Source organism: Anolis carolinensis, unplaced genomic scaffold, assembly GCF_035594765.1.
Source record: "Anolis carolinensis isolate JA03-04 unplaced genomic scaffold, rAnoCar3.1.pri scaffold_14, whole genome shotgun sequence".
NCBI classification, from domain to species: Eukaryota; Metazoa; Chordata; class Lepidosauria; order Squamata; family Dactyloidae; genus Anolis; species Anolis carolinensis.
The window spans coordinates 1,615,717-1,636,114 of record NW_026943825.1 but is presented as its reverse complement, the minus strand read 5'-3'; the positions used below and the strand labels follow the sequence as shown (position 1 = coordinate 1,636,114).

General features: G+C 43.6%; 1 protein-coding gene across 1 annotated transcript; it reads right to left on the bottom strand.

The window, feature by feature from the left end:
• Window positions 1-284: 284 nt before the first annotated feature.
• crabp2 (cellular retinoic acid binding protein 2) lies at window positions 285-19,275 on the bottom strand. The gene is made up of 4 exons (XM_003228403.4): window positions 19,083-19,275; window positions 3,801-3,979; window positions 2,335-2,451; window positions 285-2,203 (listed from the first exon to the last, which is right to left on the bottom strand). Exons 1-4 carry the CDS (start codon window positions 19,153-19,155, stop codon window positions 2,153-2,155), a joined length of 420 nt encoding a protein of 139 aa, XP_003228451.2. The 5' UTR covers window positions 19,156-19,275; the 3' UTR covers window positions 285-2,152.
• Window positions 19,276-20,398: the final 1,123 nt, after the last annotated feature.

Genomic DNA, 20,398 nt, shown 5'->3' with positions numbered 1-20,398 from the left:
ACAGATATATAAACCCCAGTTGCCTAGTTTCCAACAGACCTCACAACCTCTGAGGGTGCCTGCCACAGATGTGGGTGAAACATCAGGAAATGTTTCTGGAACATGGCCATGCAGCCTGGAAAACTCACAGCAACCCACTTGCTGGGAAAACCGGGATCAATTCAATTTCAGGTTGGCAGATGTCAGGCATGACGTGAAGGCACATGCTGGGAAAGCAGGGAGGAGGCCGAGACCCAGAAACAGACGGAGCCCCAGACACAAAAGAACCGCTCCTTCGCCAGGAATCGATTTGGAAAGACATTTATTAGACGAGTGGTGAAAGGACAGGAAAGAGGGTGGCCAAGGCCAAAGAAGGAGACCGCTAGCATGAGGATTTGGGGGGGCGGGGAGTTCCTTTTTCTGGTCTTTGGTTACACAAGGAGCAAATAAATACTTCCAAAGTCTACGACAGAAGCTCTTGAGAAAGAGGAGAAGACCCTCGTTGGGTGCAAGTGGCCCTCTCTCTGCTTATGCTACAGGAAGGGGGAATTGAGGGCTACGGTTGGGGGGAGGCTTTGGGTCAAGGCTTGGATGGATCATGGGCAGAACAGTTGCAAATCTCCTAGTTTATATTATGTAATTTGGGAACTCAAACGGACGGCAGGACAGGTGCATCTTAGGGCCTGGTTTGCCAGCCTTACGGGCAACAAAGGTGTTGCGACTCAGCCTCAGACTGACTCTGATGAGGATTTTGGGATTCACGTGCAGGGTGTTCTTGCTGTAGAAGATGGGGAACAGGGAGGCTTTCCCGCAGGAGGAAATGGTATTGTTGATGCTGATGTTTCCCAGGTGCAAGAAGCAGGAAGGGAGAGCAGCTCCCAGCCTGATAACACTAACGAGCAGTTTGGCCTTGACGATGAGTTTCAAGACGACTCTGATGGGACTTATGGGATTCAGGTGCAGGGTGTTCTTGCTGTAGAAGATGGGGAACAGGGAGGCTTTCCCGCAGGAGGAAATGGTGTTGTTGATGCTGATGTTTCCCAGGTGCAAGAAGCAGGAAGGGAGAGCAGCTCCCAGCCTGATAACACTAACGAGCAGTTTGGCCTTGACGATAAGTTTCAAAATGATTCTGATGGGAATTATGGGATTCAGGTACAGGGTGTTCCTGCTGTAGAAGATGGGGAACAGGGAGGAAATGGTGTTGTTGATGCTGATGTTTCCCAGGTGCAAGAAGCAGGAAGGGAGAGCAGCTCCCAGCCTGATAACACTAACGGGCAGTTTGGCCTTGACAATAAGTTTCAAGATGATTCTGATGGGACTTACGGGATTCAGGTGCAGGGTGTTCTTGCTGTAGAAGATGGGGAACAGGGAGGTTTTCCCGCAGGAGGAAATGGTGTTGTTGATGCTGATGTTTCCCAGGTGCAAGAAGCAGGAAGGGAGAGCAGCTCCCAGCCTGATAACACTAACGAGCAGTTTGGCCTTGACGATGGAGCATCTCTGGACCAGGCCACTTGGAATTTAGGGGGGTTTGCAGAAGTCTTAGAATAGCAAATAAGAGAGCGGTCAAAGGGCAAAGGAATGCCTTCATGTTATGCTATTAAAACAGTCTGCTGAGAGAGGAATCTTTGTCAAAGCAATGTCTCTTTGAATCAAGAAGCAAGTTCTGCTTCCCTGGGTTGTCTTGTAGCCTTGGCGTATTCTCGCTCATTGGACTTTGTCATGTACTGAAAGGACTTTGTTTCATGCCAAGTGTTTCTTTGGATTATTTCTTACAGCCTTGTTTTGCAACTGAACTTTTCCCTTTTAAGAACTATCCTTTTCCCCATTTCCAATAAACTACAACAGACTATAACCTGTGTACTGTATTTTAGCGAGGTGAAGCTAACCTGAGGTGCGACAGAAGGAGCTGCAAACACGGCAAAGAGAGAGAGGGTTTCTTCCTTTCAAGGCTAAGGGAATGTGACGAACAGGCAGGAAGCTAGGAGCTGCTCCCTTACGTCTTGCTGGATGCAGAGCCTCTGAGCATGGACAGAGAGGCGGGTTGAGATGGGTGGGGGTAGAAGTTGCTCTCAAATCCGGCCAATGTGATTCTGGGGCGCTTCTTGGTGGGTGGGTGTGAACGTGGCTCCGGCATCTCTTTCTCTCCCCACCCACCGGCCAATCAGCAGGCCTCTCACTCCCGGACGTAAATCCTGGTGCAGACAACGTTGTCGGCCGTCATGGTCTGCAAAAGCAAGAGGCGGGAGATGAAGCTGGGGAAGGACTGGGGGACCCCGTGTTGCCCACCATTTGAGTCCTTGGTGGGGGTCATTTTCCCCACGCAAACAAGGGCAAGAAGGGAGGCGGCCTCCTTACCAGGATGAGTTCCCCGTCGTTGGTCATTTCTCGGGTCCAGCCGGTCTTCGGCCCTTCCCCTTTCAGCAGCCGCTGGTCGCACACCATCTTGTTGTCACTCTCCCAGCGGGCTAGGCTCTGCAGAAAGGAAGGAAGAGGGAAAGAGCATTTAAGGAGCATTCTCAAACCCTGGGAGAGGAGGAGGTGGAGGAAGCCGCATCTGTTGGCATGGCATCCAGGGAGCCCAAATGTTCTCTGCGGTATCTGTAGCCCATTGGCAATTTGGTCCCTGAGAGGTGGCTGGGAGGGAAGCAAGGACATAATAGACCAGTGATCCCCAAAGTAGGCGCTACTGCCACCTGGTAGGCGCTGCAGCGATCCATGGGGGCGGTGATGGCACCTGTTAGGACATGGGGGCGGGGCCAGAGGAGAGGCGGGGCCTCTTCCCAAGTGCCAGAGACAGGGCTGAGCACCTGAGGTGCCTGTTAGGACACAGAGGGCGGAGCTAGAGGAGTGGGCGTGGCTTCTTCCCAAGAGCCCGAGACAGGGCTGAGCATCTATACCTCTCCTGAGGCTCTTGTTGGGACACAGAGGGCGGAGCTAGGGAAGGGGGCGGGGCCTCTTCCCAAGAGCATGAGACAGGGCTGAGCCTCTATATTTCTCCTGAGATGCCTTTAGGGACTAAAAGGCAGGGCCTCTTCCCAAGAGCCCAAGACAGGGCTGAGCCTCTATACCTCTCCTGAGAGGCCTTTTAGGACTAAAGGGAGGGGCTAGGGGTGGGGCCTCTTCCCAAGAGCACGAGATAGGGCTGAGCCTCTCTATACCCCCTGTGACACTTGTTAAAACACGTGGGCGGGGTATAGAGCTTCAGCCCCGTCAGGCACTTGGGAAGAGGCCCCGCCCCCTGTGTCCTGGCAGGCGCCGCAGGACAGGGATAGGAGCTCAGCCCTGCCTCAGAGCTCGTAACTCCGCCCATCCCAGTCCTGGCTGCCCATTTGTGGCCCCGCCCACCTCCCCTCCCCCTCCCAGCCCTGCATCTTGGACCAGGGGAGAGGCTCAGCCCCACCCTCTTGAGCAGGAGCCACGCCCACCCCTCTAAGCCATGCCCCCTTTCCAGGGGGTGCTGGGTAGTATTTTTTCTGGAAAGGGGGCGGCAGGACAAATAAGTTTGGGAACCGCTGTAAAAGACCCTTCTCTTGCCTGAAGTACATTAAAATACGAGGCAGAGATTTTTTAAATTGTATCAGAAGTGACTTGTGAACATTCTGCAAGTCACTTCTGGTGTGAGATCTACAGAGATGTTGCCTAGAGGATTCCTGGATGTGTTGCCGGGAGGCTTCTCCCATGTCCCCATAAGCTAGAGCTGACAAACAGGAGCTCACTCCGTCTCGTGGATTCGAACCTAGCACGAGTTTAATCCACTGCGCCACCGCGGCTCATGAAGGCAGAGATGGGGCGATCTGTTGTCCAAGCAACCACTCACTCACCTTGCAGGGCCTCCCGTCCACCGTCTGCTCCTCAAATTCCTCTCCAATCTTGAAGTTGATCTCCGTGGTGCGGACGGTGGTGGAGGTCTTGATGTAGAAGGACTCTCCGTCCTGCTTGATCTCCACGGCTGGCTTGGAGGCAGCGGCCACGGCGATCTTCCGGAGCATCACGTTGACGCCTGGAACAAGACGGAGGCCGTTTATGTTGGAGGACAACTCTAGAAGGAACGACTCCCCACTCCAACCCGGGTTCATTGGGAAAGGATCCCTCAACCCAAATGTCACGAACTTTAGATCCACCAACAGTACTGTTCTCCCAGTTTGGCAAAGAGAAGCAATAATTGTATTTGTTAAAATTGGACACTGAAATATGTACTTATCTGTACAGTTGGAATATATAAACTGATACCACAATCATAATATATAAGTGACTATATCACTTGAGAAAGTATAGAACTATAACTTACTTTATATTATACTATATACCAGGGGTCCCCAAACTAAGGCCCAGGGGCCGGATGCGGCCCTCCGAGGTCATTTACCTGGCCCCCGCCCTCAGTTTTATAATATAATATTTTTATATCAGTTTTAATAATATAATATATTGAATATACATAGAATATTGATAATAATATTATGTTATACAATATAATACTAATAATAATACCATATAATAATATTAATTATATGTTATATATTACATATTATATAATAGTATAGTGGTATAGTTCAATGTAGTAATATATAATGCTAATATTGTGCTATGCTAATAATATAATACAGTAGAGTCTCACTTATCCAACACTCGCTTATCCAACGTTCTGGATTATCCAACGCATTTTTGTAGTCAATGTTTTCAATATATCGTGATATTTTGGTGCTAAATTCATAAATACAGTAATTACTACATAGCATTACTGCGTATTGAACTACTTTTTCTGCCAAATTTGTTGTCTAACATGATGTTTTGGTGCTTCATTTGTAAAATCATAACCTAATTTGATGTTTAATAGGCTTTTCCTTAATGCCTCCTTATTATCCAACATATTCATTTATCCAACATTCTGCCGGCCCGTTTACGTTGGATAAGTGAGACTCTACTGTATATTGTATGTACATACAGCTGCTCTGAGTCCCCTTCGGGGTGAGAAGGGTGGGATATAAATGTAGTAAATAAATGCAGTAAATAAATAATTAATTTTAGACTTAGGCTCGGCCAAAGTCTGAAATGACTTGAAGGCACACAACAACAACAACAATCCTAATTAACTTGACTATCTCATTGGCCAGTAGCAGGCCCACACTTTCCATTGAAATCCTGATAGGTTTATGTTGGTTAAAATTGTTTTCATTTTAAAATATTGTATTGTTCTTTCGTTGTTGTTGTTGCACTACAAATAAGACATGTGCAGTATGCATAGGAATTTGTTTGTATTTTTTTTTCAAATGATAATTCGGCCCCTCAACAGTGGAACTCTCCGCCCCAGAACGTTGTGAAGGCTCCTTCTTAGGAGGCTCTTAAACAGAGACAGAATGACTATTTGTCAGGGGTGCTTGAATATATTGTATAAACATATAATATTAATAATAATAATACAGTATTATAATGGAATACAATAAAATACTAATAATAATGCAATATAATAATATTAATGATATATTATATTTTAAATGTAATATTACTAATAATATTACCATATAATGATATAGTAAGGTAAAGGTAAAGGTTTTCCCCTGACGTTAAGTCCAGTCATGTCCGACTCTGGGGGTTGGTGCTCATCTCCATTTCTAAGCCAAAGAGCCGGCGTTGTCCATAGACACCTCCAAGGTCATGTGGCCACTGGCATGACTGCATGGAGCGCCATTACCTTCCCGCTGGAGCGGTACCTATTGATCTACTCACATTGGCATGTTTTCGAACTCCTGGGTTGGCAGGAAATGATATAGTACAATATAGTAATTTAATGCTTACATTGTGCTATGTTAATAATATATTGTATGTACATTTGATTTGTAAGCCGCTCTGAGTCCCCTCCGGGGTGAGAAAGAAGAGTGGGATATAAATGTAGTCTATATATATATATATATATATAAAATATACAATAATTTATAAATATATAATATATTGTATATACTTATAATATTGATAATAATATTATAATGTAATACAATATTATACTAATAATAATATAATATAATAATATTATATATTATATATTAAACGTAATATTACTAATAATATTACCATATAACGATATAGTACAATATAGTAATTTAATGCTTATATTGTGCTATGCTAATAATATATTGTATGTACATTTGATTTGTAAGCCGCTCTGAGTCCCCTCCGGGGTGAGAAGAGCGGGATATAAATGTAGTCTATATATATATATATATATATATATATATATATATATATATATATATATAAAATATACAATAATTTATAAATATATAATATATTGTATATACTTATAATACAGTAGAGTCTCACTTATCCAACATAAACGGGCCGGCAGAATGTTGGATAAGCGAATATGTTGGATAATAAGGAGGGATTAAGTAAAAGCCTATTAAACATCAAATTAGGTTATGATTTTACAAATTAAGCACTAAAACATCATGTTAGACAACAAATTTGACAGAAAAAGTAGTTCAATACACAGTAATGTTATGTTGCAATTACTGTATTTATGAATTTAGCACCAAAATATCACGATATATTGAAAACATTGACTACAAAAATGGCTTGGACAATCCAGAGGCTTGGATAAGTGGGGCTTGGATTAGTGAGACTCTACTGTATTGATAATAATATTATAATGTAATACAATATTATACTACTAATAATATAATATAATAATATTATATATTATATATTAAACATAATATTACTAATAATATTACCATATAATGATAAAGTACAATATAGTAATTTAATGCTTATATTGTGCTATGCTAATAATATATTGTACTAGCTGTGCCCAGCCACTCGTTGCTGTGGCGAAGTATGGTGGTATGGGAAATAAAGTATTGAGGAATTGGTGGTAGTTAAGGTAAAGGGTCCCCTGGGCTGAGTGGGTTGCTAGGAGACCAAGTGAGCGGAGCTTAGCCTTCTAACTGGCAGTAATTGGATAAAAACAATTATTCCTCCCCCTCTAATTAGGACTTTATTTTTCTTTTCTTTTTGTTGTATCAACCTAGAGGCATGGATGAGGGGTTGTGATGTCAATTTTCGAGGTTGTGGGGTGTTTACTTTTGTTGTTTTGTCCGCTGCTGTGATGCCATCACTCTTTTATATATATAGATGTACATTTGATTTGTAAGCCGCTCTGAGTCCCCTCCGGGGTGAGAGGAGCGGGATATAAATGTAGTAAACAAACAATTAATAAATAAATATGATGTTCCTGCTTTTTGGCAGAATGGGGTTGGATTGGATGGCCCACAAGGTCTCTTCCAACTCTAGGATTCTAAGATAGGAAATGCGCATGAGAAACTCCAAACATTTGGTAAGAAGACTTTTTTTTTTTAACACTGCACACAGCATGTCATTTAATTAACCTTAAAGGTTCATTTGTAAATTTCACCATTATACATTTCTACTTAAAGGTCACACATTCTATTTCTTTGACTCAATGTTTGGATGTTGTCAATGCATGTGTTCAATTCTTTTCATTTTTTTTTTTAGAAATTAAATATAAGAGTTTACCCTAACATTCAAACAAAACAAAAACATACAACGTATTACACACAACAAACCCTGCACGCACCCAAAACCCCTATCCCACATAAAATAAAACCCCTTCCCCACACCCGTGCACCCTTCACCATGACTTCCAACCCTGAAGCACTAGGAAGCCTTTAAGCCAATTTATATATCCTTGTTAATAGTAACCCTAAATTCCTAATGGAACTCCTCTATGTTACTGACTCCTTATTCAGATATGCTATGGCCAGCTTCCATGTTTCTAAAAAGTCCTCATTACTTTTGTTCTTCCTATTGTTGGTAAGTTTGGCCATTAGCATATATTCCCGCATTCTTTCTCTCCAATCCTTTTTAGTTAAACCTTTTTCCCCTTTCCAGTCTTTGGCTATGGTCAATCTTGCTGCCGCAAAGCTATATTGGTATATTTCTTGGTCCTTTTGGTTATTGTTTTCTCTATGTAGACCTAATAGACACAATCCTGGGCTTTTTTTAATCTTATTATGTAGCATTTTATTAGTCTCTTTAATTACCTTGTCCCAAAATGCCTGTATGGTCATACACGTCCACCACATGTGGATGAATGTCCCTTTGGTAAGGGACATTTGGTAAGAAGACTTGACTCGAAGCGTGTCTTTTGTGTTGGCACCCTGAGATTCCCACCTTGGGTTGGTTTTCTGCGTTGACGCAATCCAGCGAAGAGAGAAGCAGCTTGTGTGTTGCGCCATGAAATTGTCCCAGAGCTTGAGGCAAGCGCATGGCTCATTCCTTGCGCTTTCCCAATGCATTGTCAGTGGGAGGCTTCCCTTCACACCCTCTCCGAGGGGATCTTCTTCTGAATGGATCCCTTTCAGCTCCAAACCCTGCCAGGAATGGGGCACACACACACACCCATCGCTCTGGGCTGCTCTTCTGTCACAACATACACTCCGCACAATGCCACAGATCTGCTCCCGTCCGAGGCCAAGAGTTCACTCCTGTGGCGAAAGGGGCCAAGGGGAGGATGCTGATGCTGCTGCTGCTGCCGTCATCCCCGCTTAGGCTCTCCGGTTGGCATCATATCCCGAGCATTAAACAAAGCTCACACAACAGGGAAGGAGCATGGTGCGTCCGATGAATAATGAACTAAAGAAATCGGCTTGGGGAGGATGCGGAGCGTGGAAAGCCTGGCGCATGCCTTCCAAAGCTTTACTGGTTTATACTGGTATTTTAGTTATTATTTACTTAATTATTAATTATTAAGGTATGCTTTATTAAGGCAGGAAAGTAATAGTGCTCCATGCAGTCATGCCAGTGGCCACATGACCTTGGAGGTGTCTAGGGACAATGCCGGCTCTTCGGCTTAGAAATGGAGATGAGCACCAACCCCAGAGTGTGAGTAGATCAATAGGTACTGCTCCGGCAGGAAAGTAATAGCGCTCCATGCAGTCATGCCAGTGACCACATGACCTTGGAGGTGTCTACGGACAATGTCGGCTCTTCGACTTAGAAATGGAGATGAGCAACAAACCCCAGAGTGTGAGTAGATCAATAGGTACTGCTCCGGCAGGAAAGTAATAGCGCTCCATGCAGTCATGCCAGTGACCACATGACCTTGGAGGTGTCTACGGACAATGTCGGCTCTTCGACTTAGAAATGGAGATGAGCAACAAACCCCAGAGTGTGAGTAGATCAATAGGTACTGCTCCGGCAGGAAAGTAATAGCGCTCCATGCAGTCATGCCAGTGACCACATGACCTTGGAGGTGTCTACGGACAATGCCGGCTCTTTGACTTAGAAATGGAGATGAGCACCAACCCCAGAGTGTGAGTAGATCAATAGGTACTGCTCTGGCAGGAAAGTAATAGCGCTCCATGCAGTCATGCCAGTGACCACATGACCTTGGAGGTGTCTACGGACAACGCTGGCTCTTTGACTTAGAAATGGAGATGAGCACCAATCCCAGAGTGTGAGTAGATCAATAGGTACTGCTCCTGCAGAAAAGTAATAGCGCTCCATGCAGTCATGCCAGTGACCACATGACCTTGGAGGTGTCTACGGACAACGCCGGCTCTTCGGCTTAGAAATGGAGATGAGCACCAACCCCAGAGTGTGAGTAGATCAATAGGTACTGCTCCGGCAGGAAAGTAATAGCGCTCCATGCAGTCATGCCAGTGGCCACATGACCTTGGAGGTGTCTACGGACAATGCCGGCTCTTCAGCTTAGAAATGGAGATGAGCACCAACCCCAGAGTGTGAGTAGATCAATAGGTACTGCTCCGGCAGGAAAGTAATAGCGCTCCATGCAGTCATGCCAGTGGCCACATGACCTTGGAGGTGTCTACAGACAATGCTGGCTCTTCGGCTTAGAAATGGAGATGAGCACCAACCCCAGAGTGTGAGTAGATCAATAGGTACTGCTCCTGCAGAAAAGTAATAGCGCTCCATGCAGTCATGCCAGTGACCACATGACCTTGGAGGTGTCTACGGACAATGCCGGCTCTTCGGCTTAGAAATGGAGATGAGCACCAACCCCAGAGTGTGAGTAGATCAATAGGTACTGCTCCGGCAGGAAAGTAATAGCGCTCCATGCAGTCATGCCAGTGGCCACATGACCTTGGAGGTGTCTACAGACAATGCTGGCTCTTCGGCTTAGAAATGGAGATGAGCACCAACCCCAGAGTGTGAGTAGATCAATAGGTACGGCTCCGGCAGGAAAGTAATAGCGCTCCATGCAGTCATGCCAGTGGCCACATGACCTTGGAGGTGTCTACGGACAATGCTGGCTCTTCAGCTTAGAAATAGAGAGCTCCTATCTGTCAGCTCTAGCTTGTGGGGGCATGAGAGAAGCCTGGGCAACGTCTCTGTAGACGGCCAATTCTCTCCCACCAGAAGCGGCTTGCAGTATGTTCTAATCAGACAAAAAACAAAACAAAAACCCACTGTTCTGACTATTTTGGCTGCCACATCACACTGTTGACTCACATTCAGATCCCTTTCACATGGAGGGTTTCCAAGCCTGGTGTCGCCCATCTCATGTCTGTGCCTTTCATCTGTATTGCCTAAGTGCAGGAGCACATATTTCTCCCCATTGTTAGACTTGGCCTGCAGGTTCCCATCGTCCCTGGTTTTGGTGCCACATTTTGATTCCGGGTGGGGCTCTGATGACTGATCCATCATCCTCCTCCCAGCGCTTGCCAGCCGCCTGTCACCTGGAAGCCGTGTCCCCAGAGTTGCCCAACCACTCCGTTGCTGGGAGAGATTCCCAAGGGAAGAAAAGGCGGAGGCATCGGTGTCAACATGGCCTTGCACAAAGAGGCCCTCGGGCAGGAAAGGAATGGGGTGCAGAAGGGACAAATGTGCCTCCCCCCCATAAGGAAGCCTATGCAAGTGTTGCCCCTCCAGAAGCAAAGTTTAGGTCAGGGATCCCCAAACTAAGGCCCGGGGGCCGGATGCGGCCCTCCAAGGTCATTTACCTGGCCCCCACCCTCAGTTTTAGACTTCACACCAACAATCCTACTTAACTTGACTATCTCATTGGCCAGAAGCAGGACCACACTTCCCATTGAAATCCTGATAGGTTTATGTTGGTTAAAATTGTTTTCCTTTTTAAATATTGTATTTAATTTACTAATATTGTGCTATGGTAACAACGGAATATATTGTGTATACATATAATATAGATACTAATATTATAATGTAATACAATATAATATTAATAATTATACAATATAATAATATAAATTATACATTATATATTAAATGTAATATTACTAATAATATTACAGTAGTGGTATAGGACAATATAGTAATATATAATGCTAAGATGTGAGAGAGGGTGGGGTATAAATGTAATAAATAAATAAAATAGTTGTTGGGTTGGGTTTTTTTGGCACTACAAATAAGACATGTGCAGTGTGCATAGGAATTTGTTTGTATTTTTTTCAAATGTTAATTCGTCCCCTCAACAGCCTGAGGGATCATGAACCGGCCCTCCACTTAAAAAGTTTGAGGACCCCTGGTTTAGGTGGAAGAATGTAACAGTGAATTGGGTGGCTGGGAATTTTCCAGGCTGTACGGCCATGTTCCAGAAGCATTCTCTTCTGACGTTTCGCCCACATCTATGGCAGGCCTCCTCAGCAACTGGGAGGTATATTGGAAACGAGTCAAGTGGGGTTTATATATCTGTGGGATATTGTCCAAGGTGGGAGATAGAACTCTTGTCTGTTTGAAGCAAGTGTCAATGTTGCAATTAATCACCTTGGTTAGCATTGAAAAGCCTTGGAAGGCTCTTGGAAGAATGGAATTACTGTATATACTCAAGTATAAGCCTAGTTTTTCAGCCCTTCTTTTAAGACTGAAAAAGCCCCCCTCGGCTTATACTCGGGTGAGGGTCCTGGTTGGTTTATATTTGGGTCAGCTTATACTCAAGAATATAGGGTACATTTATTATTTTTCTCTATTATTATTGGTATGATTACATTTATTATTTTACTCTATTATTGTTGCTACTATTATATTTATTTCACTCTATTTTTATTATTATTAATACATTTATTATTTCACTCCGATCTTCTTCTTCTTCTTCTTCTTCTTCTTCTTATTATTATTATTGCATTTATTATTTTACTCTATTTATTATTACATGTATTATTTTCCTGTATTTATTATTATTGCATGTATTATCTTACTCTATTATTATTAAAAGGATACATAAGCACATTGACATTGAAGAAGATGAGAATAATAACGGTGTAACGGCATCAATTGCCACTTGTAAGCCGCCCTGAGTCCCCTCGGGTGAGAAGGGTGGGGTATAAATAATCGAAATAAATAAATAAATAAATAATGATTTGATCAGAGTTGGACAGTCTTATTTTAAATTTGAGCTTTATGTAAATATTCAAAAACATTTAACCTAATGATGCCTCAATTGATGTAATTTTATTGGCATCTACTTTTATTTCTGAAATTTACCACTCTCGGCTTATACTTGAGTCAATGTTTTCCCAGGTTTTTTGTGGTAAAATTAGGTGCCTCAGCTTATATTCGGGTCAGCTTATACTCGAGTATATACGGTAATGTAATTTGATTGGTATCTCAGCTTATACTGGAGTCAATGTTTTCCCAGTTTCTTTGTGGTAAAATTAGGTGCCTCGGCTTATATTCGGGCCGGCTTATATTTGAGTATATATGGTAATGTAATTTGAATGGTATCTCGGCTTATACTGGAGTCAATGCTTTCCCAGTTTTTTGTGGTAAAATTAGGTGCCTCGGCTTATATTCGGGTCGGCGTATACTCGAGTATATACGGTAAGTAATTTATATGTTTTTAATGCTTTTTAATGCCTGTATAATGTATTCTTATTGATTATTGTTAATGGTTTTAAATGTGTTGCTAATTTTTACTGATTTGTTTGGCATTGAATCTTGCCGGGTGTTGTAACCCGCCTTGAGACCCCCCCTCGGGTGAGAAAGGCGGGGTAAAAATGTTGTAAATAAATAGATAAATAAATAAATCGGAGCTTCAAGGCCTGGTTGATTCCTGCCTGGGGGAATCCTTTGTTGAAAGGTGTTATCTGGCCCTGGTTGTTTCATGCCTGCCATTCATGCATGGCAATGTTTCCAGACGTGAAACCATCAGCCTGGAAATCTCACAGCAACCCGATGATTCCGGCCATGAAAGCCAGGGGTGTTTTTCTCCCCATTTTTTCCTAGTGTTCCCCAAAAGCAGGGACTCTTTCCTGAGGGAGAATTGGGAGCCCGGCCTTTGTTTCCCCCCCTGGGACCAATTACCCACCGGGAAACATTGTCGTCACCGCCTCCCCAGGGCCCGTGCCAAGTTTCCCCCTTTTTCCAAGACTGACTACAAGATGTGAACAGAGACTGCGGTTTTATTAGGGGAGTGGCAGAGTTAACAACAACAACAAAAAAATTGGGAAAAAGCGAAAGGAGGGAAATGACTGTCTGGGGTTGAGAAAGAATAAGAGAGACAGAGGGAACGCAAGGGCTCGGGGATGGATCAGGAAGCCTTGGGCTGCCAAAGATGGAAGAAGTCTTCAAAGAAGCTGCTGGGTCAAGGAGGTGGGGTGCCTATCCTAAGCATCCCCCCAAAACTCAAGCACAAGTCCCACAGCCCCCCGAACCAGAAGTCAAGCAGAAGACTGCTTCAGGAGCTGGAGGCTCCATTCAGCCACAGTGATACCTGGGAAAGGAGACCGGTTTCAGAGCATGTAAAGAGTGCTCCCTCAGCTAGCCTCCTTTTGATTTAGACCGGTGGTTCCCAACTTTTTTTTTTACTGGGGACCACATTGATCAGGGACCACGTTGACCAGGGACCACGTTGACAAGGAACCACGTTGACCAGAGACCACGTTGACAAGGAACCACGTTGACCAGAGACCACGTTGACCAGGGACCACGGTGACCAGAGACCACGTTGACAAGGAACCACGTTGACCAGAGACCACGTTGACAAGGAACCACGTTGACCAGAGACCACGTTGACCAGAGACCACGGTGACCAGAGACCACGTTGACAAGGAACCACGTTGACCAGAGACCACGTTGACAAGGAACCACGTTGACCAGAGACCACGTTGACAAGGAACCACGTTGACCAGAGACCACGTTGACAAGGAACCACATTGACCAGAGACCACGTTGACCAGGGACCACGTTGACCAGGGACCACGTTGACCAAGGACCACATTGACCAGGGACCACATTGACAAAGAACCACATTGACCAGGGACCACGCTGACCAAGGACCACATTGACCAGGGACCACTCTCCAACATTAGTACCAAAAGGGTTACGAATCAGTTTCCAGTCAACTTTAGATTTCGTTAGGTTATTTGAGGTGCTGATTCAGAAAATTGCCTTGGATAGACCACATCAGCTCTAGTTTCTGATACAAAACATAGGCCAACCAGTAGTCACCATCTGCTCGCCCACAGAAAACCATATTTAATCATCTAAAGCTGGTGTGGTCTATCCAATGCAATTTTCTGAATCAGCACCACAAATACCTAACCGGATCTAAAGTTGACCGAAAAGCCTATTAAACATCAAATTAGGTTATGATTTTACAAATTAAGCACCAAAACATCATGTTGTACAACAAATTTGACAGAAAAAGTAGTTCAATACGCAGTAATGTTATGTAGTAATTACAGTAGAGTCTCACTTATCCAACACTCGCTTATCCAATGTTCTGGATTATCCAACACATTTTTGTAGTCAATGTTTTCAATACATAGTGATATTTTGGTGCTAAATTCGTAAATACAGTAATTACTACATAGCAATACTGTGTAATGAACTACTATTTCTGTCAAATTTGTTGTATTACATGATGTTTTGGTGCTTAATTTGTCAAATCATAACCTAATTTGATGTTTAATAGGCTTCTCCTCAATCTCTCCTTATTATCCAACATATTCGCTTATCCAGGCTTCTGCTGGCCCGTTTATGTTGGATAAGCGAGACTCTACTGTACTTGCAGACCCTACCACCAGACGGAGATTATAAGTAGTTGAAATCTATTGTGGATCAGGGGTCTACTCTTCTTTTATGAAGAAACAAGAAAGTAAACAAGAAAGTTTACTCCATTGTGAACGTAACTACCATTCATCATACTGTGAGTGCAACAGTTTGTCATTTGTAACCATTTATCTAAAACGTATATTCATTGATTGTACATAATACAATGTTGAATGAGATTTAATACATTGTTATTACAGTAGAGTCTCACTTATCCAGGCCTCACTTATCCAAGCCTCTGGATAATCCAAGCCATTTTTGTAGTCAATGTTTTCAATATATCGTGATATTTTGGTGCTAAATTCGTAAATACAGTAATTACAACATAACATTACTGCGTATTGAAATACACTAGAGTCTCACTTATCCAATGTTCTGGATAATCCAAGCCATTTTTGTAGTCATTGTTTTCAATATATCGTGATATTTTGGTGCTAAATTACTACATAACATTTCTGCGTATTGAACTACTTTTTCTGCCAAATTTGTTGTATAACATGATGTTTTGGTGCTTAATTTGTAAAATCATAACCTAATTTGAGCTCTAATAGGCTTTTCCTTAATGCCTCCTTATTATCCAACATATTCGCTTATCCAACATTCTGCAGGCCCGTTTATGTTGGATAAGTGAGACTCTACTGTACTGTGAGTGCAACAGTTTGATTGTCATTTGTAACCATTTATCTGAAATTTCTATTCATTTATTGTACATAATACAATGTTGAATGAAATTTAATACATTGTTATTATTTCATTAGTGGACATTTGTTAGTTTAAAGAAGCAACACCTCCCAATGCTGGCTTTGCTGATGGATTTGTTGTCATTCGCACACAGAGCCATGAAGACCCCCCCTTCCCTCTCTCCTGGTCCCTTCTGCCCAAATAATCCAGATATGAGGGGGGGGGGGGGGAGAGGAAAACAAACCCCATGAAACATAAGGATGTGATAATTATCCCAAAGTATGTGATGCATACTCCCCTCCCCATCCCTAACCTGGAAAGTATTTGCTCCTCAGAGTTTGTAGGAAATGGGGGGTGGGTCAGGTAGAGGAAGGGGCTTTCATCCCCTCCAAGTCTGTTTAAGGGGGTCTGGAAGCTAAAGGGGCTGTTTGGGAAAATATTCAAGGCATAGGGGGTGGGACTGGGAGGGGCCATATCTATCTATATATATAAAAGAGTGATGGCATCAGGGCAGCGGACAAAACAACAAAACTACAGGCCCCACAACCTCGAAAATTGACAACACAACCCATCATCCACGCCTCTAGGTTGATACAACAAAAAGAAAAATAAAGTCCTAATTAGAAGGAGAGGAATAATTGTTTTTATCCAATTGCTGCCAGTTAGAAGGCTAAGCTCCGCCCACTTGGTCTCCTAGCAACCCACTCAGCCCAGGGGACAGGCAGAGTTAGGCCTCACTTAGGCCTCTTCCACAGATTATCAGATTTGAACTGGATTATATGGCAGTGTAGACTCAAGGCCCTTCCACACAGCTATATAACCCATTTAGAATCTTATATTATCTGCTTTGAACTGGATTATCTTGACTCCACACAGCCATATAATCCACTTCAGTGTGCATACTAAACATAAAGACAACCATACAACAGGCATTCAATATCACCACTAGCTCAACAATTTCTCACCAACACCACCAGACAATGCCACAGCAACGCGCGGCCGGGCACAGCTACTTATCCAAGCTAAACGGACCGGCAGAACCTTGGATAAGCAAATATCTTGGATAATAAGGAGGGATGAAGGAAAAAGCCTATTAAACATCAAATTAGGTTATGATTTTACAAATTAAGCACCAAAACATCATGTTAGACAACAAATTTGACAGAAAAAGTAGTTCAATACGCAGTAATGCTATGTACTAATTACTATATTTACGAATTTAGCACTAATAGGTCATGAGTTCGAGGCCAGCCCGCGTTGGGGTGAGCACCCGACAATTAAAATAAAATATAGCCCCTGCTCGTTGTTGACCTAAGCAACCCGAAAGATAGTTGCATCTATCAAGTAGGAAATTTAGGTACCACTTATATGTGGGGAGGCTGATTTATGACACCACAAAAATCATCCAGCCGCTGTTGGAATGAGGAAGTTGCCATCGCAGTGGATGATGAAGCAGCTGCTCCCCCTGTGGCCAGAATCAAGCACAACCTCAGGAAGCTGGAAGCTGGAGAGTGTTAAATTGCCTCTGCGTCTGTCTGTCTGTTTCTGTCTCGGTTCTATGTGTTTATGGGCATTGAATGTTTGCCTTATATGCGCACAATGTGATCCGCCCTGAGTCCCCTTCGGGGTGAGAAAGAAGGGTGGAATATAAATACTGTAAATAAATAAATAAATAAATAAATGATTTATTGAAGACATTGACTACAAAAATGCCTTGGCTAATCCAGAAACTTGGATAAGCGAGCCTTGGATAAGTGAGACTCTACTGTATATATATATATATATATATATATATATATATATATGGAGTGACACTTTTACAAAATATACCTGTTCCAACTTACATACAAATTCAACTCCAGACCAAACCTACAGAACCGCCCTTGTTATTTTATATATATACAGTAGAGTCTCACTTATCCAACGTTCTGGATTATCCAACAAACTTTTGTAGTCAAGGTTTTCAATGCACTGTGATATTTTGGAGCTAAATTTGTAAATACAGAAATTACTACATAGCATTAATGTATAATGAACTACTTTTTTTGTCAGATTTGTTGTATAGCATGATGTTTGGGTGCTTAATTTGTAAAAGCATAAGCTAATTTGATGTTTAATAGGCTTTTTCCTTCATCCCTCCTTATTATCCAAGATATTTGCTTATCCAAGCTTCTGCTGGCCTGTTTAGCTTGGATAAGTGAGACTCTACTGTATATATATATATGGAGCGACACTTACAAAACGTACCTGTTCCAACTTACATACAAATTCAACTCCAGACCAAACCTACAGAACCGCCCTTGTTATTTTATATACATATATATATATATATATATATATATAGTGACACTTTTACAAAACATACCTGTTCCAACTTACATACAAATTCAACTCCAGACCAAACCTACAGAACCGCCCTTGTTATTTTATATACATATATATATATATATATATATATATATATAGTGACACTTTTACAAAACATACCTGTTCCAACTTACATACAAATTCAACTCCAGACCAAACCTACAGAACCGCCCTTGTGATTTTATATATATGTATATATATGTGTGTGTGTGTGTGTGTGTGTATGGAGTGACACTTTTACAAAACATACCTGTTCCAACTTACATACAAATTCAGCTTCAGACCAAACCTACAGAACCGCCCTTGTTATTTTATATATATGTACATATATGTGTGTGTGTGTGTGTGTGTATGGAGTGACACTTTTACAAAACGTACCTGTTCCAACTTACATACAAATTCAGCTTCAGACCAAACCTATAGTGACACTCGTATACCTGTTCCAACTTACATACAAATTCAGCTTCAGACCAAACCTACAGAACCGCCCTTGTTATTTTATATATATGTATATATATGTGTGTGTGTGTGTGTGTGTATGGAGTGACACTTTTACAAAACGTACCTGTTCCAACTTACATACAAATTCAGCTTCAGACCAAACCTATAGTGACACTCGTATACCTGTTCCAACTTACATACAAATTCAACTCCAGACCAAACCTACAGAACCGCCCTTGTTCTTAACTTGGGGACTGCCTGCCTGTGTTTGTTTTCCTAGGTAACCCTGAGAAGGGGTCATGCCAGCCAAGACCAAACAGCCTGAGCCAGGGGTCTTCCAGTTCTTTCTCATGGGGGCCACGCTAGCCTCATAGCCATGAACCATGGATGGAGAATCCGTGGATACAGAGGGTCAACTATCATTTTGGACCCAAGGGTGGGTGCTCTTTGGTTTCCCCTCCCCTCTCTTCAGGCCTCAAGAGAACAAAGGGCGGCAGCAGCAGCCCAGCTGTGCCTGGACCACAACTCCCATCCGCTCTGGAAAGGATGCCTTGTTTGGGACTCACCCAGCGCCTTCAGCAGCTCCTCGAAGTTCTCCGAACTCTTCATCTTCCAATGGCCGGAGAAGTTGGTGGGCATGGCGGAGGCAGGTGTGGATTTTGGGGTGGGTGGGAAAGGGAAAGAGCCGGCCAAGGAAGCCCCGCAAGCAAGCGCTGTGTGCCCGGCCCCGGCCTCCGCCGCACTCCTCTTGGCCTCCCTCCCTTAGGCCACGCCCCTGGCCACGCCCCTGGAGGATGGCCACGCCCACCCACGCGCCAGCCCCGGACACCAGTGGACCGCCTCGCGCGCTTCTGAGATCACCTTGCAGGGCTTGGAGCATCCCCAAAGGCCCCCTTCTAGTCCTCCCCCCTCCCTCCCTCCCAGGCTCACATCTCGCAGCCTTCTCGCTTAATAATAATAATAATAATTATTATTATTATTATTAGAACATGCCCTGGCAGAATATGTAAAGCAAAGTGAAGAACCTGCTTTGATTGAAGTCAAAAATCAGAAACTCCTCAAAGCACAGCAGACAAAGAATCAGTACAAGAAAACCGCACTACAAACTAGAGCAGAATCTGGCTCACGAATGGGACCCTGAAGAAGGAGACAGAAGGCCTGATTTTGTGATACGAAATCCAGCATATCTATTCTGTTTGCTGTCATACAATAATAATACTTTATTTATACCCCGCCGCCATCAGATTCTACTGACTTGAGTGGGTTCATCCCACTAAAGTCCCTCTCACCAGGTCGTAGCCAGGATTTTGATTGGGGGGGGGGGGGAGATTTAGGTTCGGGGGGGGGGGCTGAGTCTGAGTGGGAGAGGGTCTACCCTAGCAAACCTTTTTTTTTTGTGTCAGGAGCAACCGGAGTTGCTTCTGGAGTGAGAGAATTGGCCGTCTGCAAGGATGTTGCCCAGGGGACATTGCCCGGATGTTTTGATGTTTTTACCATCCTTGTGGGAGGCTTCTCTCATGTCCCTGCATGGAGCTGGAGCTGACAGAGGGAGCTCAACCGCTCTCTCCCTGGGTGGGATTCAAACCTGGCAGCCTTCAGGTCAGCAGCCCAACCTTCAAGTCACAAGGCTTTTATCCCCTAGTCCAATGATGGGCAACCTTTTGCGCTTGGTGGGTCAAAATTCACCAAAAAAACCTGACTGTTCCTGATCCAGGATGTTTTCACAGGAACGATCCTAGTGACAAGATGATCAACAAAGTGGGAACCTGAGGATTTCAGCACCGCAAATGGCCGGGTGGGAACGGGGTGGGGGTGTCAGAATGTCACCTGGGTGGGAAGAAGGACCCCCCCCCCCAATGGAGCCACTTTGTCTCTGGGGTCT

Excerpts from the sequence above, each read along its gene's own strand:
- crabp2 (XM_003228403.4), bottom strand. The coding sequence starts at position 19,155 with ATGCCCACCAACTTCTCCGGCCATTGGAAGATGAAGAGTTCGGAGAAC. Across the intron at positions 3,980-19,082 it reads GGAGCTGCTGAAGGCGCTGG|GCGTCAACGTGATGCTCCGG; the intron begins GTGAGTCCCAAA and ends GTCTTGTTCCAG. Across the intron at positions 2,452-3,800 it reads TGGACGGGAGGCCCTGCAAG|AGCCTAGCCCGCTGGGAGAG; the intron begins GTGAGTGAGTGG and ends TCCTTTCTGCAG.